Source organism: Anomaloglossus baeobatrachus, chromosome 3, assembly GCF_048569485.1.
Source record: "Anomaloglossus baeobatrachus isolate aAnoBae1 chromosome 3, aAnoBae1.hap1, whole genome shotgun sequence".
NCBI lineage: Eukaryota > Metazoa > Chordata > Amphibia > Anura > Aromobatidae > Anomaloglossus > Anomaloglossus baeobatrachus.
In genome coordinates this window covers 55155838-55174139 of record NC_134355.1, presented here as the reverse complement: position 1 = coordinate 55174139, position 18302 = coordinate 55155838, and the positions used below count along the sequence as shown (strand labels likewise).

Genomic DNA, 18302 nt, shown 5'->3' with positions numbered 1-18302 from the left:
TTTTTATTTCCTTGTTCTCCCGAGTTTTGTTTTTGTTTTTTTTGTTTTTTTCTTTTTTATTTAGTATATGGATCCAGAGATATAAGACTTTTTATTTAATTCTATTTTTTTTTTAATGGTCTTTATAGGGGGTGGTGGCTCATTGGTTAATTAACCAGAGTAGCAAAAAGATACACCACTGAGGAGCCTGCAAGCCACACCCACCCATAAAATTTACCACTTAATATAAAGTGCCATAACTCTGGAACCATGTGGAAGATTTGATGGAAAATGTGGTACAGTTTCATATAGATTGCTGCCAAAAGTGGAACTTTTTTTTTTTTAAATTTTAATTTCCTTGTTCTCCTGAGTTTTTTCTGCATTTTTTTTTTTCTTTCTAATCCACTATATGGATCCAGACATATGGGACTTTTTATTTAATTCTATTTTGTAATGGTCTTTATAGGGGGTGGTGGCTCATTGGTTAATTAACCAGAGTAGCAAAAAGATACACCCCTGAGGAGCTTGCGAGCCACACCCTCCATAAAATTTAGGGCTCAATATAAAGTGTCATAACTCTAAAACTGTATGGCAGATTTAAAAACAAAAAACAACCAAATACTCAACTAAAATTAGGACAAAAACTGTCCACATTTGACCCCTGTGACAGATCCTCTTTTAGGACCACACAGCAGAATGACAGGCCTCGTAACAAATCAATTGCTGCCTGACCTCACCGTACGTCGGCAGTCTTTAAGCAGGTGGAAAAGTCAACATTTTCCCTATATTTTTATTTTATTTTTTTTTTTTTGCAGATGAAATGCGACTTTAAATATTACTTCACAGAGCAAATTTAATTTGACAAGAAAATCACGACTTGTTTCATAGTTTTGCTTTTTAATTGAAATAGTGATTGAATTTCATTATAGTGTTTAAATAAAAAGGTTATTAACAAGTTGAGTGCAGTGAACCATTTAAGCTCTGCCTCTGTCATCCAGCGTTTTGTTCTGTGAGCGGAAGCCTTTCTTTTGCTCTGATATCCGTATATATAATTATCATATGAATTGAGGTGAAACAGATTTCCAGATTAAATCTATAGTACGTAGACAGGATTTTTTTTTCCTTTTTATTTTTTATTTATTTATTTTTTTTTATAAAAGGGAAAAACAATTAATTTTTCTAAATACATTTTTTCTTTTTTTTTTTTCTTTCGGTCTTCCGGTACTTTAGCTTCCATCTTGGGCCTGTGCACTACAACCTGATTTGCACCCGGCGGAGAGGACAAACACGATCTGCTTTTACCTTGAGTCTCCTGTTCATCACCCGGTCATGTTTGCTTATTCTGTACCAGAAAACAGATTGTCAGTAGAAGCCAGTTACAGCGGAGAAAAAAGCGAACCTCGCATTGTACGATTGAAAGCCAAGAGCAAGGTCTGCATTCATTCTTTTACTAAGGGTCATAAAAAAAAATAAAAAGTAGCTGAAGCTTTTCAAAAGGGAAAAATGAGATGAATTCACGGTGCTCAAATTTCCTCCCCTCCTTAGGTTGGTTTCATGTGTGCCTCTGATGAATGGCGGATGCCTACCCTTTTACAATATTTTCTATCTAAGTGCTTAGATTTTTTCATTTTTTTTTCTGAGTACAAACTGGTGGCATGATACTATGCAATATTCTTCTGGACACTATTTATCTGTACATGAGGAACAGCTGTCTGGATACTCTATGGTACAATTTATCTGGGCATTGTCTGATATTTGTCTTTTTGTCATAAAATACAGTATACAAATTTGAAAATCCAATCTGTTAACTTCTCAACAACATGGCCTAATTTGGATCATAAGAGGACAAATTCTGCTGTGTTTGATGTGTAGGTAACGGGATGTGTAGGTAACGGGATGTGTAGGTTACGGGATGTGTAGGTAACGGGATGTGTAGGTAACGGGATGTGTAGGTAACGGGATGTGTAGGTAACGGGGATGTGTAGGTAACGTTATGTGTAGGTAACGGGGATGTGTAGGTAACGGGATGTGTAGGTAACGGGATGTGTAGGTAACGGGATGTGTAGGTAACGGGATGTGTAGGTAACGGGATGTGTAGGTAACGGGATGTGTAGGTAACGGGATGTGTAGGTGTTGAGATGGGTAGATAGGTGTGGGATGGATTGGGTAGATGGGTATCTCTGAATAGACTACATCATGAACCAAAAATAAAAAAGGCAATGAGGTGGCAATGGGATATTTCAAATCCTGATCCCGAGCGATCGTGGCAAATTTGTAAGCACATTAAGTGCTGGACACAATCTAAGGAGCCACATTTTCATTACTTCCTTCCTGAATTCGTGAAAAGATCAATTTTTGCCTAAAAGGGAACCTGTCACCAGATTTGGCAACTATAAGCTGTGGCCTCCACCACTGGGCTCTTATATACAGCATTCTAACATGCTGTATATAAGAGCCCAGGCCGCTGTGTAGAATGTAAATATCCTTTTATAATACTCACCTAAGGGGCGGTGCGGTGCAGACTGGTTGGATGGATGTCCATTCTCCGGGTGGAGCACCTCCTCTTTCAGCCATCTTTGTCCTCCTTCTGAAGCCTGGATGCATGACGTGTCTTGCGTCATCCACACTCGCCGGCATTGAAGTCCTGCACAGGCGCACTTTGCTCTGCCCTGAGCAGGGCACATCAAAGTATTGCAGTGCGCCTGCGCGGGACCTCAATGCTGGCTAGAGTGGATGACGTAGGGCGCGTCATGCATCCAGGCTTCTGAAGAAGGAGGACAAAGATGGCCGAAAGAGGAGGCGCTCCACCCGGAGAATGGACATCCATCCAACCAGTCTGCACCGTACTGCCCCTTAGGTGAGTATTGTAAAGTGATTTTTACGTTCTACACAACAGCCTGGGCTCTTATATACCGCATTCTAACACGCTGTATATAAGAGCTCACTGGTGGTGGCCGCAGATTATAGTCACCAAATCTGGTGACAGGTTCCCTTTAAGCACTTTCATATCTACGGCCCTGTTTTTTGGGGGTTTTTTTTGTCTCGACAACAGCCTTATCTTTACACCATTGAGGGCTTTTTGTGTTTCGTTTTTCTGTAAGAATTGTGCAGTGAAAAAGAAAACAGGAGTTGTCACTATTTTCTGACACCTATGACTTTTTATGTTTTACGCCTACAGAGCTGGTTGTAGGCTTTTTTTTTTTTTTTTTTTGTGTGTGTTCCCTGAGCTGACTCTTTTAGTTATAACATTTGAGGGTACAGATGACATTTGGTCAGTTTATTTTTGCCATTCACTGTACTGGTTCATTTTATATTTTGGTCAGACTTTTATGGATGTGGCAAAATCAAATGTACTTTTTTTATGGAAGTGGGGAGGAATTGTTTGTTTTTAATTTTTGATACTTCTCCCTAGTGAACTTAAACCTGTAATTATAATTATTATTATTTATTTATAGAGCCCCATTGATTCCATGGTGCTGTACATGAGAAGGGGGTTACATACAGAATACATATACAAGTTACAGTACACAGACTAGTACAGAGGGAAGAGGACTCTGCCCTTGCGGACTTACATTCTATAGGATTTTGGGGAGGAGACAGTAGGTGGGGTGTTGGTCGGGTGGCAGTTCTGACACGGTGGTGAGGGAGCAGCTCCGCACGGTGGTGAGGCAGCAGCTGTGGTGGTGGGGAGGCAGCAGCTGTGGTGGTGGTGAAGCAGGGGGGTCATTGGAGATTATAGACATTTCTGAACAGATGAGTTTTCAGGGTCCGTTTGAAGTTTGCAAGTGTAGTAGATAGTCTGACGTGTTGAGGCAGCGAGTTCCAGTAGACAGGGGAAGCTCGGGAGAAGTCTTGTCGGCGGTTGCATGAGGAGTGAATGAGAGAGGAGGAGAGAAGGAGATCTTAGGAAGACCAGAGATTACGTGTTGGAGTGTAGCAGGAGATTAGTTCAAAGATATACGGATGTGATCATTTGATTGTGTGTGTTATACACTATATATACGCTGCAATACCTTAGCGATTGCTGCTGTTTAGTCACTTGAAGGCCACAGTCAGTCACTGTCGCCTGGCATTCTCCTGGCATAAACAATGTCACTTATTGGTGCAGATCGGCTGCAACCTTTTTAGATTGAGTCGGAAACTGTCCTGTTTGGATGGAAGTGACATATTTTCTAGGAATCTATTTTTTTTTTTCTTCTTAATAATTTTTATTTATTTTTTATTCTTCTGAGCAGGACGGAACTTTGGTGCCAGTGACTGTTTTTTATAAAGCAGAGATTGGACTTGGCGACCGGCCCCTTCTAGTCCATGTCTATGGGGCTTATGGCGTGGATCTGAATATGAGCTTTAAACCTGAGAAGAGGATGCTGGTTGATGATGGCTGGATTTTGGCTTACTGCCATGTAAGGTGAGGCTCAAATGACCAAAAGAATGTCCACGGATATGTGTTTTGTCACATATTGTAAAAGAAAGGCAAAATAATTGGATCATTTTTTTGAGAAATTCTACGAATAAGCTGATCACAGGAGGTACCACTGCTCAGAATCCAAAACTGTAATTCTGGGAAGAAATCAGCAAAAATTTGAAGATTAAAATTGTGAATTGAGAAGAAATTTAGAAATACACCTCCGTAAAATTAAACTTGTTTGCAGAATCCATACTTACTACTGAGGTCTAAGTTTCCATGCACATACTGTATTATAAAATCATTAAAACGGAAACAAACAAAATTCTAGATACATATAAACCTTTGAGTAAGCCATTATCAGAGAATTTCCTATTTTCTGTACTTTAAGACACACTTTTTACCAATAAAAAGTGTGTGTACTTCCTATAGTCTGTAGACCTCTTCCTGTGATGGAGGATAACGCTGACACTGTGACCTCCCCGATCACAGAGAACTGCTCTAAATCCTCCTGACCTACACTGATCTACATGATCGGTGCAGAGCAGAAGAAGCTGTCATGTGACTGAAAGGTCCTTGAGTTAATTGGGTGAAAGTCACTCCGCCACATTGAGTCTACACATTTCGATATCAGACCTCTTCATCAGGACTTCAAACAGATCTGTTTTTAAAGTCCTGATGAAAAAGTCAGAGACTTCGAAATGTATAGACTCGGTAAACAGACCATTTTAAACTGCTTGACACCATCTCATTAACGGCATTGCAGGTCAATACACGTTTTTGTTTGTTTTTTTTTATCCCCACCCCCTGTGTGTGTAAATGGGCATGTAGCAGAGTGGTGTGTTTTATATGTGTGTCTATATAGCAGAGCTGTGTGGGTCTATCTGGACATGTAGCAGAGCTGTGTGTGTCTATATATCTATATGGACATGTAGCAGAGCTGTGTGTGTCTATATAAACATGTAGCAGAGCTGTGTGGGTCTATATGGACATGTAGCAGATCTGTGTAGGTCTATATGGACATGTAGCAGAGCTGTGTGGGTCTATATCTATATAGACATGTAGGAGAGATGTGTGTGTCTATATAGGAATGTAGCAGAGCTGTGTGTGTCTATATAGACATGTAGCAGAGCTGTGTGTGTCTATATGGACATGTAGCAGAGCTGTGTGTGTCTATATGGACATGTAGCAGAACTGTGTGTCTATATGGACATGTAGCAGAGCTGTGTGTGTCTATATGGACATGTAGCAGAGCTGTGTGGGTCTATATGGACATGTAGACATGTGTGGGTCTATATAGACATGTAGCAGAGCTGTGTGGGTCTATATTTATATAGACATGTAGGAGAGCTGTGTGTGTCTATATAGACATGTAGCAGAGCTGTGTGTGTCTATATGGACATGTAGCAGAGCTGTGTGTGTCTATATAGACATGTAGCAGAGCTGTGTTGGTCTATATGGACATGTAGACATGTGTGGGTCTATATAGACATGTAGCAGAGCTGTGTGGGTCTATATCTATATAGACAGGTAGCAGAGCTGTGTGTGTGTCTATATGGACATGTAGCAGAGCTGTGTGTGTCTATATAGACATGTAGCAGAGCTGTGTGTGTCTATATGGACATGTAGCAGACCTGTGTGGGTCTATATAGACATGTAGCAGAGCTGTGTGGGTCTATATCTATATAGACATGTAGGAGAGCTGTGTGTGGGCAGCGATTTGCCCGTGTCGCACAACAGATGGGGGCGGGTACCCACACTAGCGATATCGGTACCGATATCGCAGTGTGTAAAGCGGCCTTTACAGTCCGAAAAATACGGTACCTGTCTAAATCTGTTTTTATGTTGAATCTTTATTTCTTTCTTTTGCATGTCCCATTCAATATTAAAAAGTAGAAATCTTGTCGGTCTCACACTGGCCACTGGGGCTTTTTTTAGATTCTAATTTGTTGTTTTAGGAAACTGATGTACATTAGTCAAAATGACAGACTCTGACGACTCTGACCCTATCTTTTTGTATTGAAGCATCTAATGAGCGTGTACAAAGGTCATTATGAAAGGAGGAGGAGCAGAGTCAGCTGTGATGTCACCTATTGAGAATAGTGGATACTGGGTTATCAGCTGTGTACAGGGGTGTTACCTGTCACTGTAATCCTGCCTCTGATGGTAATGAGCCTGCTGAAAAACCCTCCGGAAAGGACAATATGTACGAGTGTTAATTTGCCCATAATGTGTTTGTTTTTAATAAAGATCATATGAAACAAAGATTGCCAAAAATAAAAAAGATAAATGTAACATAAGTTTGCAAGTGTACACTTAATTCACATCTCAGTGGCTATGTTTTTATATACAGTGTGTCCACCCATATCCTGTCCACCACCATTAACTTGAGAACGGCGGCAGCTATAGGCATAGACACGTTTGCAGAAGCATCTGTGATACGTTGTCGTAGGTCCTGCAATGTTGGTGGAGGGGTCGCATACACCGGCTGTTTGATGTGACCTCACAGGAAGAAGTCCAATGGGGTCAGGTCAGGTGAGCGTGGAGGCCACTCCACACAGCCACCATACCCAATGACTTGTAGGAAGGTCTCCATGAGGTATCGCTTCACGTCCACAGCCTTGTGAGGTTTACACGTTCTAATCATAGCATTTCTGTATGTAAGGTGTCGATTCACATTGAATTGATGATGCCCTACAACTTTGTAATTCACTTTTTTCCTCTATCTCGTTCCATTTTCGAAATAAAAATAAATAAATAAATAAAAATGCTAACTGCGTTGTTTTCCACCAGGTGTCGCTATAGGTGGTTTCATTGCTTAGCGAATACATACTTTACTATACCTAGACACCACTTCTATGCCTATAGCTGCCGCTGTTGTCAAGTTAATGGTGGTGGACAGGATATGAGTGGACACACTGTATTTATTTTGACACAAAGGCAAAACTTATGAAAATTATTTAGCAGTCCAAATAATTCGATGTGTGTGCTCTTGGGATATATTTCCACTGCTTCCCCCGCTCCTCATGTGCTGCCTGCTGTGTCTTTACAGAGGTGGTGGAGAACTGGGATGTAACTGGCATAAGGAAGGTAATCTGGAGCAGAAGCAGAATGGCCTGGATGACCTGGAGGCTTGTATTGTACATCTCCATGATGTGGGATTTTCTCAGCCCTGTCGGACGTCCCTTGAAGCTGCCAGTGCCGGAGGAGTCCTAGCCGGAGCGCTGTACAATGCTAGGCCGTGGCTTTTCCAAGCTCTGGTTTTGGAGGTACCGCATCGTTATATTTATTGCTATTAGTTCAAATAATTTTCTAGATTTTGCAATTAATGGTCCAGTCCTTGCAATTAATGGTCTAGTCCTTGCAATAAATGGTCCAGTCCTTGCAATTAATGGTCCAGTCCGTAGGATAGGATATTGTTGTTGTATTATTGGTGGAGTTGGATTACACAAGACTTTATGGTGCATGAACAAACAATGGGGCGAGTGCTGTGGCCCCTTTGAACAGACTGTCAGTGTTTGGTCAGTGCCAAAGCCTAAACTATTTTGACCCCATTATATGGTAAAATTAATGTTTTTTAAAAGGTAAACTGTCACCAGATTTGGCAACTATAGGCTGCAGCCACCACCAGTGGGCTCTTATATACAGTATTCTGGAATGCTGTATATAAGAGCCCAGGCCGCTATGTATAACATAAAAACACTTTTATAATACTCCCCTGGGGGGGGCAGAGCTAGCCGATGGCGAGATAGGACGCGGGGAGAAGGAGCTCCCGCTTACCCGGCGATATAATCAGAACCAGAGAATGACATTCAGGAGCAGGAGACAGGCAATGGTACGCAGGAGAGGGCGGACGGCGGAGGCAGCAGCTGTGGAGGCAGAAGAAGCGGAAATCCCCCGATATTTCAGTTCACAGGCAGAGCAATGACCAGCAGCTCCCTTACCTAAGATGGCGGCGGCTGAGAATCCCACGCGGCTGCAGGACGGCATGGAGGCCTCACAGAAGCTGGACACCAATGCTGGTAGGGCAGATGTCTCCCTGATCACCGCGCCCCAAAGCCCACAAACGGAGACCCAAGGGGGGGACCAGCACACAAAAATCCCCAGACAGGGAAGGATATAATCCCAGTAAAACCGCTCCAGAAGCAGTAAAAGTGGGAGGGGGGGAAGGGTGCTGCACCTACTGCTACAGGAAACATCCACAAACAGCCCCAAGTCAATAATGCATAACAGAGTCCTGGAGGGGGGCCCAGATCTCAGCAACATGCAAAAGGTGGAAATGGGAGCCCAGCCCGGAGTGCAACCCAGAGAGAGGATGAGCCTTGGGACTGGAAAGAGCATATAAGAGCTATACCAACAAGGAGGGAGATGGATTCCTTGCTGGGAGCGCTTAAGGCCTCACATAAACAAAACATGTACAACCTGCAGTCAGAAATTAGCAAGTGGGTCAGAGGATGACTGAAATAGAGGAAGCCCAAGAACAAATATTCTCCCAACTAGACACACATCATCAAGTGCTGTCAGATCATTCCTTACAATTGCAGGACATTCTAACCCACTTGGACGACATAGAAAACCGCCATCGACTTAACAATCTACGCATAAGGGGGCTGAAGGAATCAGTGGAACCAGCACAGCTAGAGAAGTGGGCTCAAAAATACTTCAACAATCTCCTCCAGAGAGACCCAGAGCAGCATATTGATATAGTCCGGATCCATAGGGCACTGGGCCCTAAACCGTCCGACCCCACACGCCCAAGAGATGTAATCTGTAGAATCCATTTCTATAAAGAGAAAGAAGCTATTCTCAAGAGCTGCAGGGACAATGTGGCGGGCTCCTACCAAGGGACTTCCCTGCTGGTTCTCCAAGATCTGGCACTCAGAACTTTGCAGCTGTGCAGGGCCCTGAGACCACTGCTTTCTGCTTTACGAGACAAGGATATCCCATACAGATGAGGGTACCCCTTTTCTTTAACGTTCCTATGGGAGACCCAGACCATGGGTGTATAGCTACTGCCTCCGGAGGACACACAAAGTTACTACACTCAAAACGTGTAGCTCCTCCCTCCTAGCATATACACCCCCTGCTAGCCAGTCCTAGCCAGTTTCAAGCTTTGTGTCAGGAGGATCACACACACACATGCATCCTTTTTTGATTTTTCATTTTTTCTAAAGATTTGGAAGAAAAGCGGGTCCACTGGACCCCCGGCATGTCCCTTCACACTCCCCTGGCGGCAGTGCTGTTAAGGTTGACTTCAGGGCAGAAATCCCTTCATGCCGCGCTCCTTCACCATCCCTTAGGGCTCTGGCTTGAAGTTAGAGCCAACACGGTTCTCACTGCCTTGCAGGAGACCGGCCTCCATCCGCAGCCCTTTGGCAGGACCCTGCTGGACGGAGCACTGGACCCCCACCCCACCAGGGATTGGACCCTGCGTCTCAAAGCTAAGTATAGAGACGTTGTTCAAGGGTCCTTCTACAATGTGGATTTATTGAGGGGACAGTGATTTATGTTGATAATGCTGCTTTTTACAGTTTTTCCGGCCGGTTTCTCAGTTTTTACTGAGTACCGCGCCGATGATGCCTGATTTTCGGCCGCAGGTATAACTCTAGGCCCCGGCTTCAGCCGCGGCCTAGTTTCGTTTTGTTCCCCTGCATGTTAGTCATGCAGGGGGACACTGCAGAGCCGCCCGCCGGCCGCTCTGCACAGGGGAGGACACTCTTTTTTCAGGAGGTGATTCCCTCCCCTGTACATGTCCTTAGCCCTCCGATTCCCGCTCCTGGGTTAACCCCCGCCCCCCCCCCCCTCTCACTCTGGCGCCATTTTCTCAGCGTTCTTAGTACGCTGATCGGCGCTGGCTGCTCTGCAGCAGAGGGAGTGGATATATGGCTGGGGGTCCAGGCTTGGAACCTGAGGGGGCACTCACAATAGCGGCCTTATAAGTCACAACCTCTGGCTGTGCACTTTTATACATGATCACGGCATTCTGAGGGAGTTAATTCTTTATTATAGAACCTCCTCAGCAGCATGTCTCACACTAGGAGCAAAGCTCCAAGGCTGTATACTACATGTTCTGCATGTAAACTCATATTGCCTGAACCGGCACGGACCCACACTGTAATGGTCCTTATGTGGTGCCTCTGCCTGGAGTCTCCCCAGGCTGACCCCTGTCTTGGGTATTCTAGACATTCTAGAAATAGCCCCCCACCTCTGCAGCATGTCTCACAGAGCGAGGCTGCAGGCTGTTTTTAGTATCCACTGCTGGTAGTCTCGTACGGCTGTACCGAGCTCATAACCACTGTGGCCCCTCAGCTTGGAGGCTCATTCAGGGTCCCTCCAGCTGCTCCGGTCGATGGCTGACCCCTGGGGGAATCTTTTTTCCAGGGGTCGGCCTGTCCCGGCATCTGCTGAGCATGCAGCCCCCTTCTCAGGGCGTTCTCTGCTCGCTCAGCAAAGCTCTCAGACCCCGTCCTCCTGACAGGGAGACGCAGGGTCCCCTGTCCTCCCCGTCCCGCAGCTCCGATTACGAGCTGACTCATTGGACGAGGAGGATGTCACGGACGCTACTTTAGGTACTTTGATCCGTCCGTAGGTGACGCGGATGCGACTGATTGGATTGCGCCCATTATACTGTATTGGACCTCCATCCGCCTGTATCAGGGGAGTATTCCCCGCTGGCAGTAAGGCATCAGTATACCTTTAACAAGACGAGGAGTGTGTTCCTTAACCACTCCAGTTTTCAGGCGTCCAAGCCCACAGCCTGTCCTGCAGATCCCACAACGGGGTTCTGCTGCCTGTCTCCCCCTCCCATCAGAGGTGGTCAAGGAGTGTACTCATTCGCCAAGGGTGGCCACTCCGGTGTCTAGACTTTCAGCCCGGATAGTTGTATCAGTGGCTGACGGCACCTCTATAAGGATCCCACGGTACATTAATTTTGTACTGGACCTCAATCCGCTGGAGTTACCTTATCTAGGTGAACACAACGTGTGTTCCTTAACCACTCCGGTTTTCAGGTCCCTGTGACCAGCCCAGGGTCCGCTCTGACAGTCGCTTCCCATGAAGCGTGATTCTGAGGACTGTGTTTCCCCTGTCCACCAATAGTGGTCAAGAAGTGGGCTCATTCACCTCAGGTGGCTCTGCCCGGACCGTTATGTCAGTGGCTGATGGCTCCTCAGAGGAGATGCATTCCCTCACAGGGACCCTATGCCCAAAACGGTTGCCTGAACTTCCAGACTTCAGTCTTTTCATCCTCTGCCTAGGTCTGCCATGCTGGACACCGCACGGCGGTGGTCTTGGCTACTTTCCTCGCTGTCCGCAGGCTCCTGTGGCTTCGGAAATGGAGGGCAGATGCCTCTATAGAGGTTCCTTGCTGGGCTCCTCTTTGGTGGGACCAGTCTCTTCGGAACCGACTGGATGAAATTTAGGAAGCTCTTGGCGGGGAGAGTTCTTCCTTGCCACAAACCTAAACCAGGGAACCTGTCCAGGGCAGGAATCAGTTGAGGTTTCGGTGGTTTCCGTTCCTCCATCTGATCGTCCTCTAGCTCGGCCTAGGTTCATAGAACCAATTGGCTTGAAGCTGCGTCTTCAGAAGACCGCAGGAGATGCTGCCACTTAGTCAGCTTCCTCCGAGCTATCTAGCCACGCCAACCTCCTCCTAGTCGGTGGCAGGCTCTCTCCACTTGGCGACGTATGGTTCTAACACGTCTCCGTTCAGTGGGGGCGGGATTATATCTCCCATGGCTACAAGATGGAGTTCTGTCCACCCGCCAAACAGATTTTTTCTGTTACCTCCTCCCGGCTCCAAGGCCGCCGCCTTCTCATAAGCCGTGGCATTTCTTGCAGGCCAATGGAGTAATTGTACCGAATCCCGACTGGGAACGGTTCTGAGATTTTTGTTTAAATCTATTTCTAGTCCCCGAAGAGGGCGGTGCCTTCCGACCTGGATCCTTAGCTTTTCAAGCATGGTCAGGTGTGGCGTTTTCACATGGAGTCTCGGTCTTGTTCCGTGTGTTTTTTTTTCACCGGTTCAATCAAGAACCCAAGGAGATTCCCTCGCAGCCTTCGGCATCAGAGATGCTTTTCTGCAACGGTCAATCGCAGTTTCACACCAGCGTTGACTGCGTTTTGCCATCAGAGTGGTCCAATTCGTGGCTCTTCCCTTGGGGTTGGCCACGGCCCCTCGAGTATTCTCATTGGGGCTGCTGTGATTAGGGTCCTGCACCCCTAGGGATTGACAGTGATCGTTTGCCCTAGACGGCCTTCTTCTCAAGCCTTCATCCAGTGCAGACTCTTAGCAGAGTACTTCGCTTACTCTCGCCACTCTAACCTATTCGGGTGGCTTGTCATTCTGTTCAAGTCCACTCTGACTTCGAACCAGAGACTGTCGGCTCTTGTGAAGCCGCTCTTAGTCGATAAGTAGTCCCTCCGCTGGCGGTCGACGTCGTTCTATCAGACACCAAATACAGGTGCTGGTCAGACGGTGGCGTCAATGGAAGCGATTCCTTGCCCAGTTTCTCCTGTGCCCTCTGAGACTGGATGTTGTCCGCTGTACACGCGAACTCCCTCCTTCCACGGGGTGGTGGCTTTGCCACTGACCTGGGGCTCGTTTTCAGGGGAGGTTTCGACCACTCTGTCTCAGGGACGCTCCTTCCTGGCCCCGTCCCAGGTGATTCTCACCAGGGTGCTGGTCATTCCGCCTTGGGAGCATTATATCTCCACCGCGGAGCGCAGGGCGCTTGGACTCTGTCCGAATCAGCCCTCTAGATCAATGGGCTAGCAATCAGAGCTGTATTCTAGCTCTCTAAGCCTTCACCATTTGTTGGCGGCTAGGCACATTCGAGTTCAGTCGGATAACGTTACAGCGTTTTCCTACATCAATTTCCAGATCGGGACACTCAGCCGCCTGGCAATCTTGGCGCCTCAACATTCTTCACTGGACAAGGGACTCCTAGTCCACCGTATCCGCAGCCCACATCCTAGATGTCAAAACTGCGGGCAGATTATTTCAGCTGTCCAACCGTGGTCCACAATCCTCAGGTTTTGCGGTAGACACACTGGTTCATGTTTGATCCCAGCTTCGTCTCTACCTCTTGCCAAGAGCCCTGCACAAGATCAGGGAAGGGGGCCGTCGGGTCATTCTCTTACAGACTGACCCAGGCAGGCTTCGTATCCTGACCTGCTCTTTCTGTCCATTGGATTGCCATGGCATCTTCCGGTCCGTCCAGACCTTTTCTCAGAAGGTCCGTTTTTTCCGTCAGAATTCTGGATTCTCGGATTGACGGCGTAGCTATTGAGTCCTGGATCTTGGCGACTTCTGGTATCCTTCCTGAAGTCATCTCCGCTATGACTCGAGCTCCAAGGTGTCCTTGGACCTTTTTAGCCTTGCCGACCCTCCTGTCCCTTCCACAGTCCGGTCTACAGCTAGGACTATCCCTCATTAAGGGACAGGTCTCCGTTCTGTCGGTATGTGCCAGCGGCGTATCGTCCGGCTGGCTCCGGTGCGCTCCTTTAAGGGCGCGTCTCACATCATTCCGCCTTTCCGGCGGTCTATGGAGCCCTGGGACCTTAATCCGGTCCTCCCAGTTCCCGGAAACCCCCCTTTGCGCTTCTTAGGGAGGTTTCTTTGTTTCATCTTTCACAGAAAGTAGTCTTTCTAGTGGCTATAATTTCCTGCCAGGGAGTTCTGGCTGCACTCTCTCTGAGTCACCCCCTTTTTTGGTCTTTTGCATCAAGACAAGGTGGTCTCCGCCCGACTCCGGACTTTTTTCCCTAAGGTGGTTACTGCTTCCACCTTATCCGGGGCAATTTTCCTGCCTTCCTTTTGTCCGGCTCCTCTTCATCGCTTGAGAAAGCGTTGCATATCCTGGATCTGGTGCGGGCGCCCCGGATCTAGGTGTCTCGCACCGCCGTTATTAGGCGGTGCACCTCTCTCTAGTACTGACTGCTAGTCAGCATAGCGGTCTCTCTGCATCTAAGCCGACCCTTGTTCGTTAGCTTAGGTCGGCCATTTCCGAGGCCTACAAGTGTACTCAAGTGCCTTCCCCGCTGGGGATCAGAGCACATTTGATCAGACCTGTCGGTGCCTTTTCGGCTTTCAGGCTACGGCTCAGTAGGTCTGTCAGACGGCAGCTCGAATTAGTCTGCATACTTTTTCGAAGCTCTATCCAAGGCATGCTCTTGCTTTGGCAGACGCGGGCTTCGGCAGACGCATCTTTCAGGTGTCTGTCGCCCATTTGTGAAGTTGGGTTTTCCTGCTTCTCAGTTGTCTGTTTATTCCCACCCATGGACTGCTTTGGGACGTCCCATGGTCTGGGTCTCCCATAGGAACGTTAAAGAAAAAGAGAATTTTGTTTACTTACCGTAAATTCTTTTTCTTATAGTTCCGTCATGGGAGACCCAGCACCCTCCCTATTGCCTGTTGGCAAGTTTCTTGTTCCGTGTGTCTTCACCGGCTGTTGTTGTAGACAGAGGCTCCGGTTATTCCGGGTTTTACTCTATCTCTACTTGTGGGTGGATGTCCTCCTTCAGCTTTTGCACTAAACTGGCTAGGACTGGCTAGCAGGGGGTGTATATGCTAGGAGGGAGGAGCTACACGTTTTGAGTGTAGTAACTTTGTGTGTCCTCCGGAGGCAGTAGCTATACACCCATGGTCTGGGTCTCCCATGACGGAACTATAAGAAAAAGAATTTACGGTAAGTAAACAAAATTCTCTTTTTCAGTTGTCTGCAAGGAAAAATGGGAAAACGGCAACTCTCAAAGGCCTGGGGGATCTCCCAAATTTTTTGGGGACTTTTGAGCTGCCCACGATTAATCTACTGGATTGGCCAACACCGAAAACACTGGCACCTCTTCCACCTAGAGAGCAGTGGAATCAAGTTCAAACCAAGAGAGGCAGAAGATCCCCACAGTCTGACTATCGCTGATGTTACTTGTGCGGCCAAGTTTGGTTGAAGGAGTTGAAAAGGGGGAGTGGGGTCATCCCCTTATTCTTTCTGCACTTAGCTCACCGATAGTGTCCTTACACATGTTATTCGTCTCTCCAACAGAGAGATAATACTTAATGCATCTGTCTTCTTCTGTTTATTGAGAGCTCATATTACCATAGAATTTTTATTTCCAATCATTACTTGAGCTCTTACCTTCAAAATGCTATATTTACTGATTAATATTTCGTTATATAATGTTTTATTAGTCTCTGTGTTCCATAAAGTCTCAAATTGGGGTGTTTCGGCTCTCCCATTCACAAAATGTTTGGGCGGGAGGAGTTATGGATACCCCATAGTTTGTACACTAGCCCGGGGGGGCGGGGGTTTCCAACCTGTTGCTGGAGGCTTCTCTCACCTCTCTTAGGGTTGCAGCGTCTTGCTGTACTTGACAAGAGTCAATATACAGTTAGGTCCAGAAATATTTGGACAGTGACACAAGTTTTGTTATTTTAGCTGTTTACAAAAACATGTTCAGAAATACAATTATATATATAATATGGGCTGAAAGTGCACACTCCCAGCTGCAATATGAGAGTTTTCACATCCAAATCGGAGAAAGGGTTTAGGAATCATAGCTCTGTAATGCATAGCCTCCTCTTTTTAAAGGGACCAAAAGTAATTGGACAAGGGACTCTAAGGGCTGCAATTAACTCTGAAGGCGTCTCCCTCGTTAACCTGTAATCAATGAAGTAGTTAAAAGGTCTGGGGTTGATTACAGGTGTGTGGTTTTGCATTTGGAAGCTGTTGCTGTGACCAGACAACATGCGGTCTAAGGAACTCTCAATTGAGGTGAAGCAGAACATCCTGAGGCTGAAAAAAAAGAAAAAATCCATCAGAGGGATAGCAGACATGCTTGGAGTAGCAAAATCAACAGTCGGGTACATTCTGAGAAAAAAGGAATTGACTGGTGAGCTTGGGAACTCAAAAAGGCCTGGGCGTCCACGGATGACAACAGTGGTGGATGATCGCCGCATACTTTCTTTGGTGAAGAAGAACCCGTTCACAACATCAACTGAAGTCCAGAACACTCTCAGTGAAGTAGGTGTATCTGTCTCTAAGTCAACAGTAAAGAGAAGACTCCATGAAAGTAAATACAAAGGGTTCACATCTAGATGCAAACCATTCATCAATTCCAAAAATAGACAGGCCAGAGTTAAATTTGCTGAAAAACACCTCATGAAGCCAGCTCAGTTCTGGAAAAGTATTCTATGGACAGATGAGACCAAGATCAACCTGTCCCAGAATGATGGGAAGAAAAAAGTTTGGAGAAGAAAGGGAACGGCACATGATCCAAGGCACACCACATCCTCTGTAAAACATGGTGGAGGCAACGTGATGGCATGGGCATGCATGGCTTTCAATGACACTGGGTCACTTGTGTTTATTGATGACATAACAGCAGACAAGAGTAGCCGGATGAATTCTGAAGTGTACCGGGATATACTTTCAGCCCAGATTCAGCCAAATGCCGCAAAGTTGATCGGACGGCGCTTCATAGTACAGATGGACAATGACCCCAAGCATACAGCCAAAGCTACCCAGGAGTTCATGAGTGCAAAAAAGTGGAACATTCTGCAATGGCCAAGTCAATCACCAGATCTTAACCCAATTGAGCATGCATTTCACTTGCTCAAATCCAGACTTAAGACGGAAAGACCCACAAACAAGCAAGACCTGAAGGCTGCGGCTGTAAAGGCCTGGCAAAGCATTAAGAAGGAGGAAACCCAGCGTTTGGTGATGTCCATGGGTTCCAGACTTAAGGCAGTGATTTCCTCCAAAGGATTCGCAACAAAATATTGAAAATAAAAATATTTTGTTTGGGTTTGGTTTATTTGTCCAATTACTTTTGACCTCCTAAAATGTGGAGTGTTTGTAAAGAAATGTGTACAATTCCTACAATTTCTATCAGATATTTTTGTTCAAACCTTCAAATTAAATGTTACAATCTGCACTTGAATTCTGTTGTAGAGGTTTCATTTCAAATCCAATGTGGTGGCATGCAGAGCCCAACTCGCGAAAATTGTGTCACTGTCCAAATATTTCTGGACCTAACTGTAGTTGTTTGAGAATTTTTCTTGAACTAACCCACAGGTTAACATTTTTCTTCCTTTGTTAACCTCTACTTTATCTACTTTCACTACTTTCATTTTTCTTCTTTTTCCCTCTTTACCCTATTACTAAACATCCTTTATACCATGGTGTCACATATAACACTAAGGGCTTAAACAAGCCGGAAAAAAGAGCCAGATTTTGTTCCGTTTTCATAAACAGAATGTTAAAATGGTTATGTTACAGCAGACACACTTTAGATCAGGTGTGTTCCCAGCTGTAAAATAAAAAATTATCCAACATGGTTCCATTGCCCCCACCCGAGCTGTAAGGCATGCGGGGTCTCGGTGGCATTTCATCGGTCCTTTCAACCTGAAGTAGTTGACTCTTTCTTCGGCTTGGATGGACGCTATATCTTACTTAAGATATCTTTTTTGGGCACTATTTATACCATTGCTAATGTTTATTTTCCTAACCAGAGACACGTGGCGTACGCTTTGGAGGTACTTGGGAAACTGTCAGAATTCGCCGGTGGTTCCCGTATTATCCTTGGTGGGGACTTCAACATGATTCTGAACCCAGCAGTGGACTCTTCTTCGGGTAGGTCAGCTGTCCCTCACTCTGCGATACGTAGGCTTAAAAAAGAGTTGGTGTCTCTTAGACTGGTAGATCTTTGGAGGATCCTGCAACCCGGAGTTAGGGATTATAGCTTCCATTCACTAGCACATAATAGTTACACGAAAATAGACTATTTACTTATTTCTCATGATCTTTTGGACAATACTCCAAAATGTTCATTGGATACCTTTTTGTGGTCAAATCATGCGCCAGTTGATGGAGAGGTGGGAATGATAGATAGAGGCGGTTCGGGATATACTTGGGAGACT

At 45.9% G+C, this 18302-nt stretch overlaps 1 protein-coding gene across 1 annotated transcript in view; it reads left to right on the top strand.

Annotated features, from left to right (window-relative positions):
• The window catches only part of PREPL (prolyl endopeptidase like), a 102403-nt gene that overhangs the window by 72496 nt on the left and 11605 nt on the right, over nt 1-18302 (top strand). The window contains exons 9-11 of the mRNA XM_075339192.1: nt 1210-1410; nt 4215-4387; nt 7437-7653. Of these exons, the coding sequence (XP_075195307.1) occupies nt 1210-1410; nt 4215-4387; nt 7437-7653 (591 nt within the window). The remainder of the gene's footprint in view (nt 1-1209; nt 1411-4214; nt 4388-7436; nt 7654-18302) is intronic.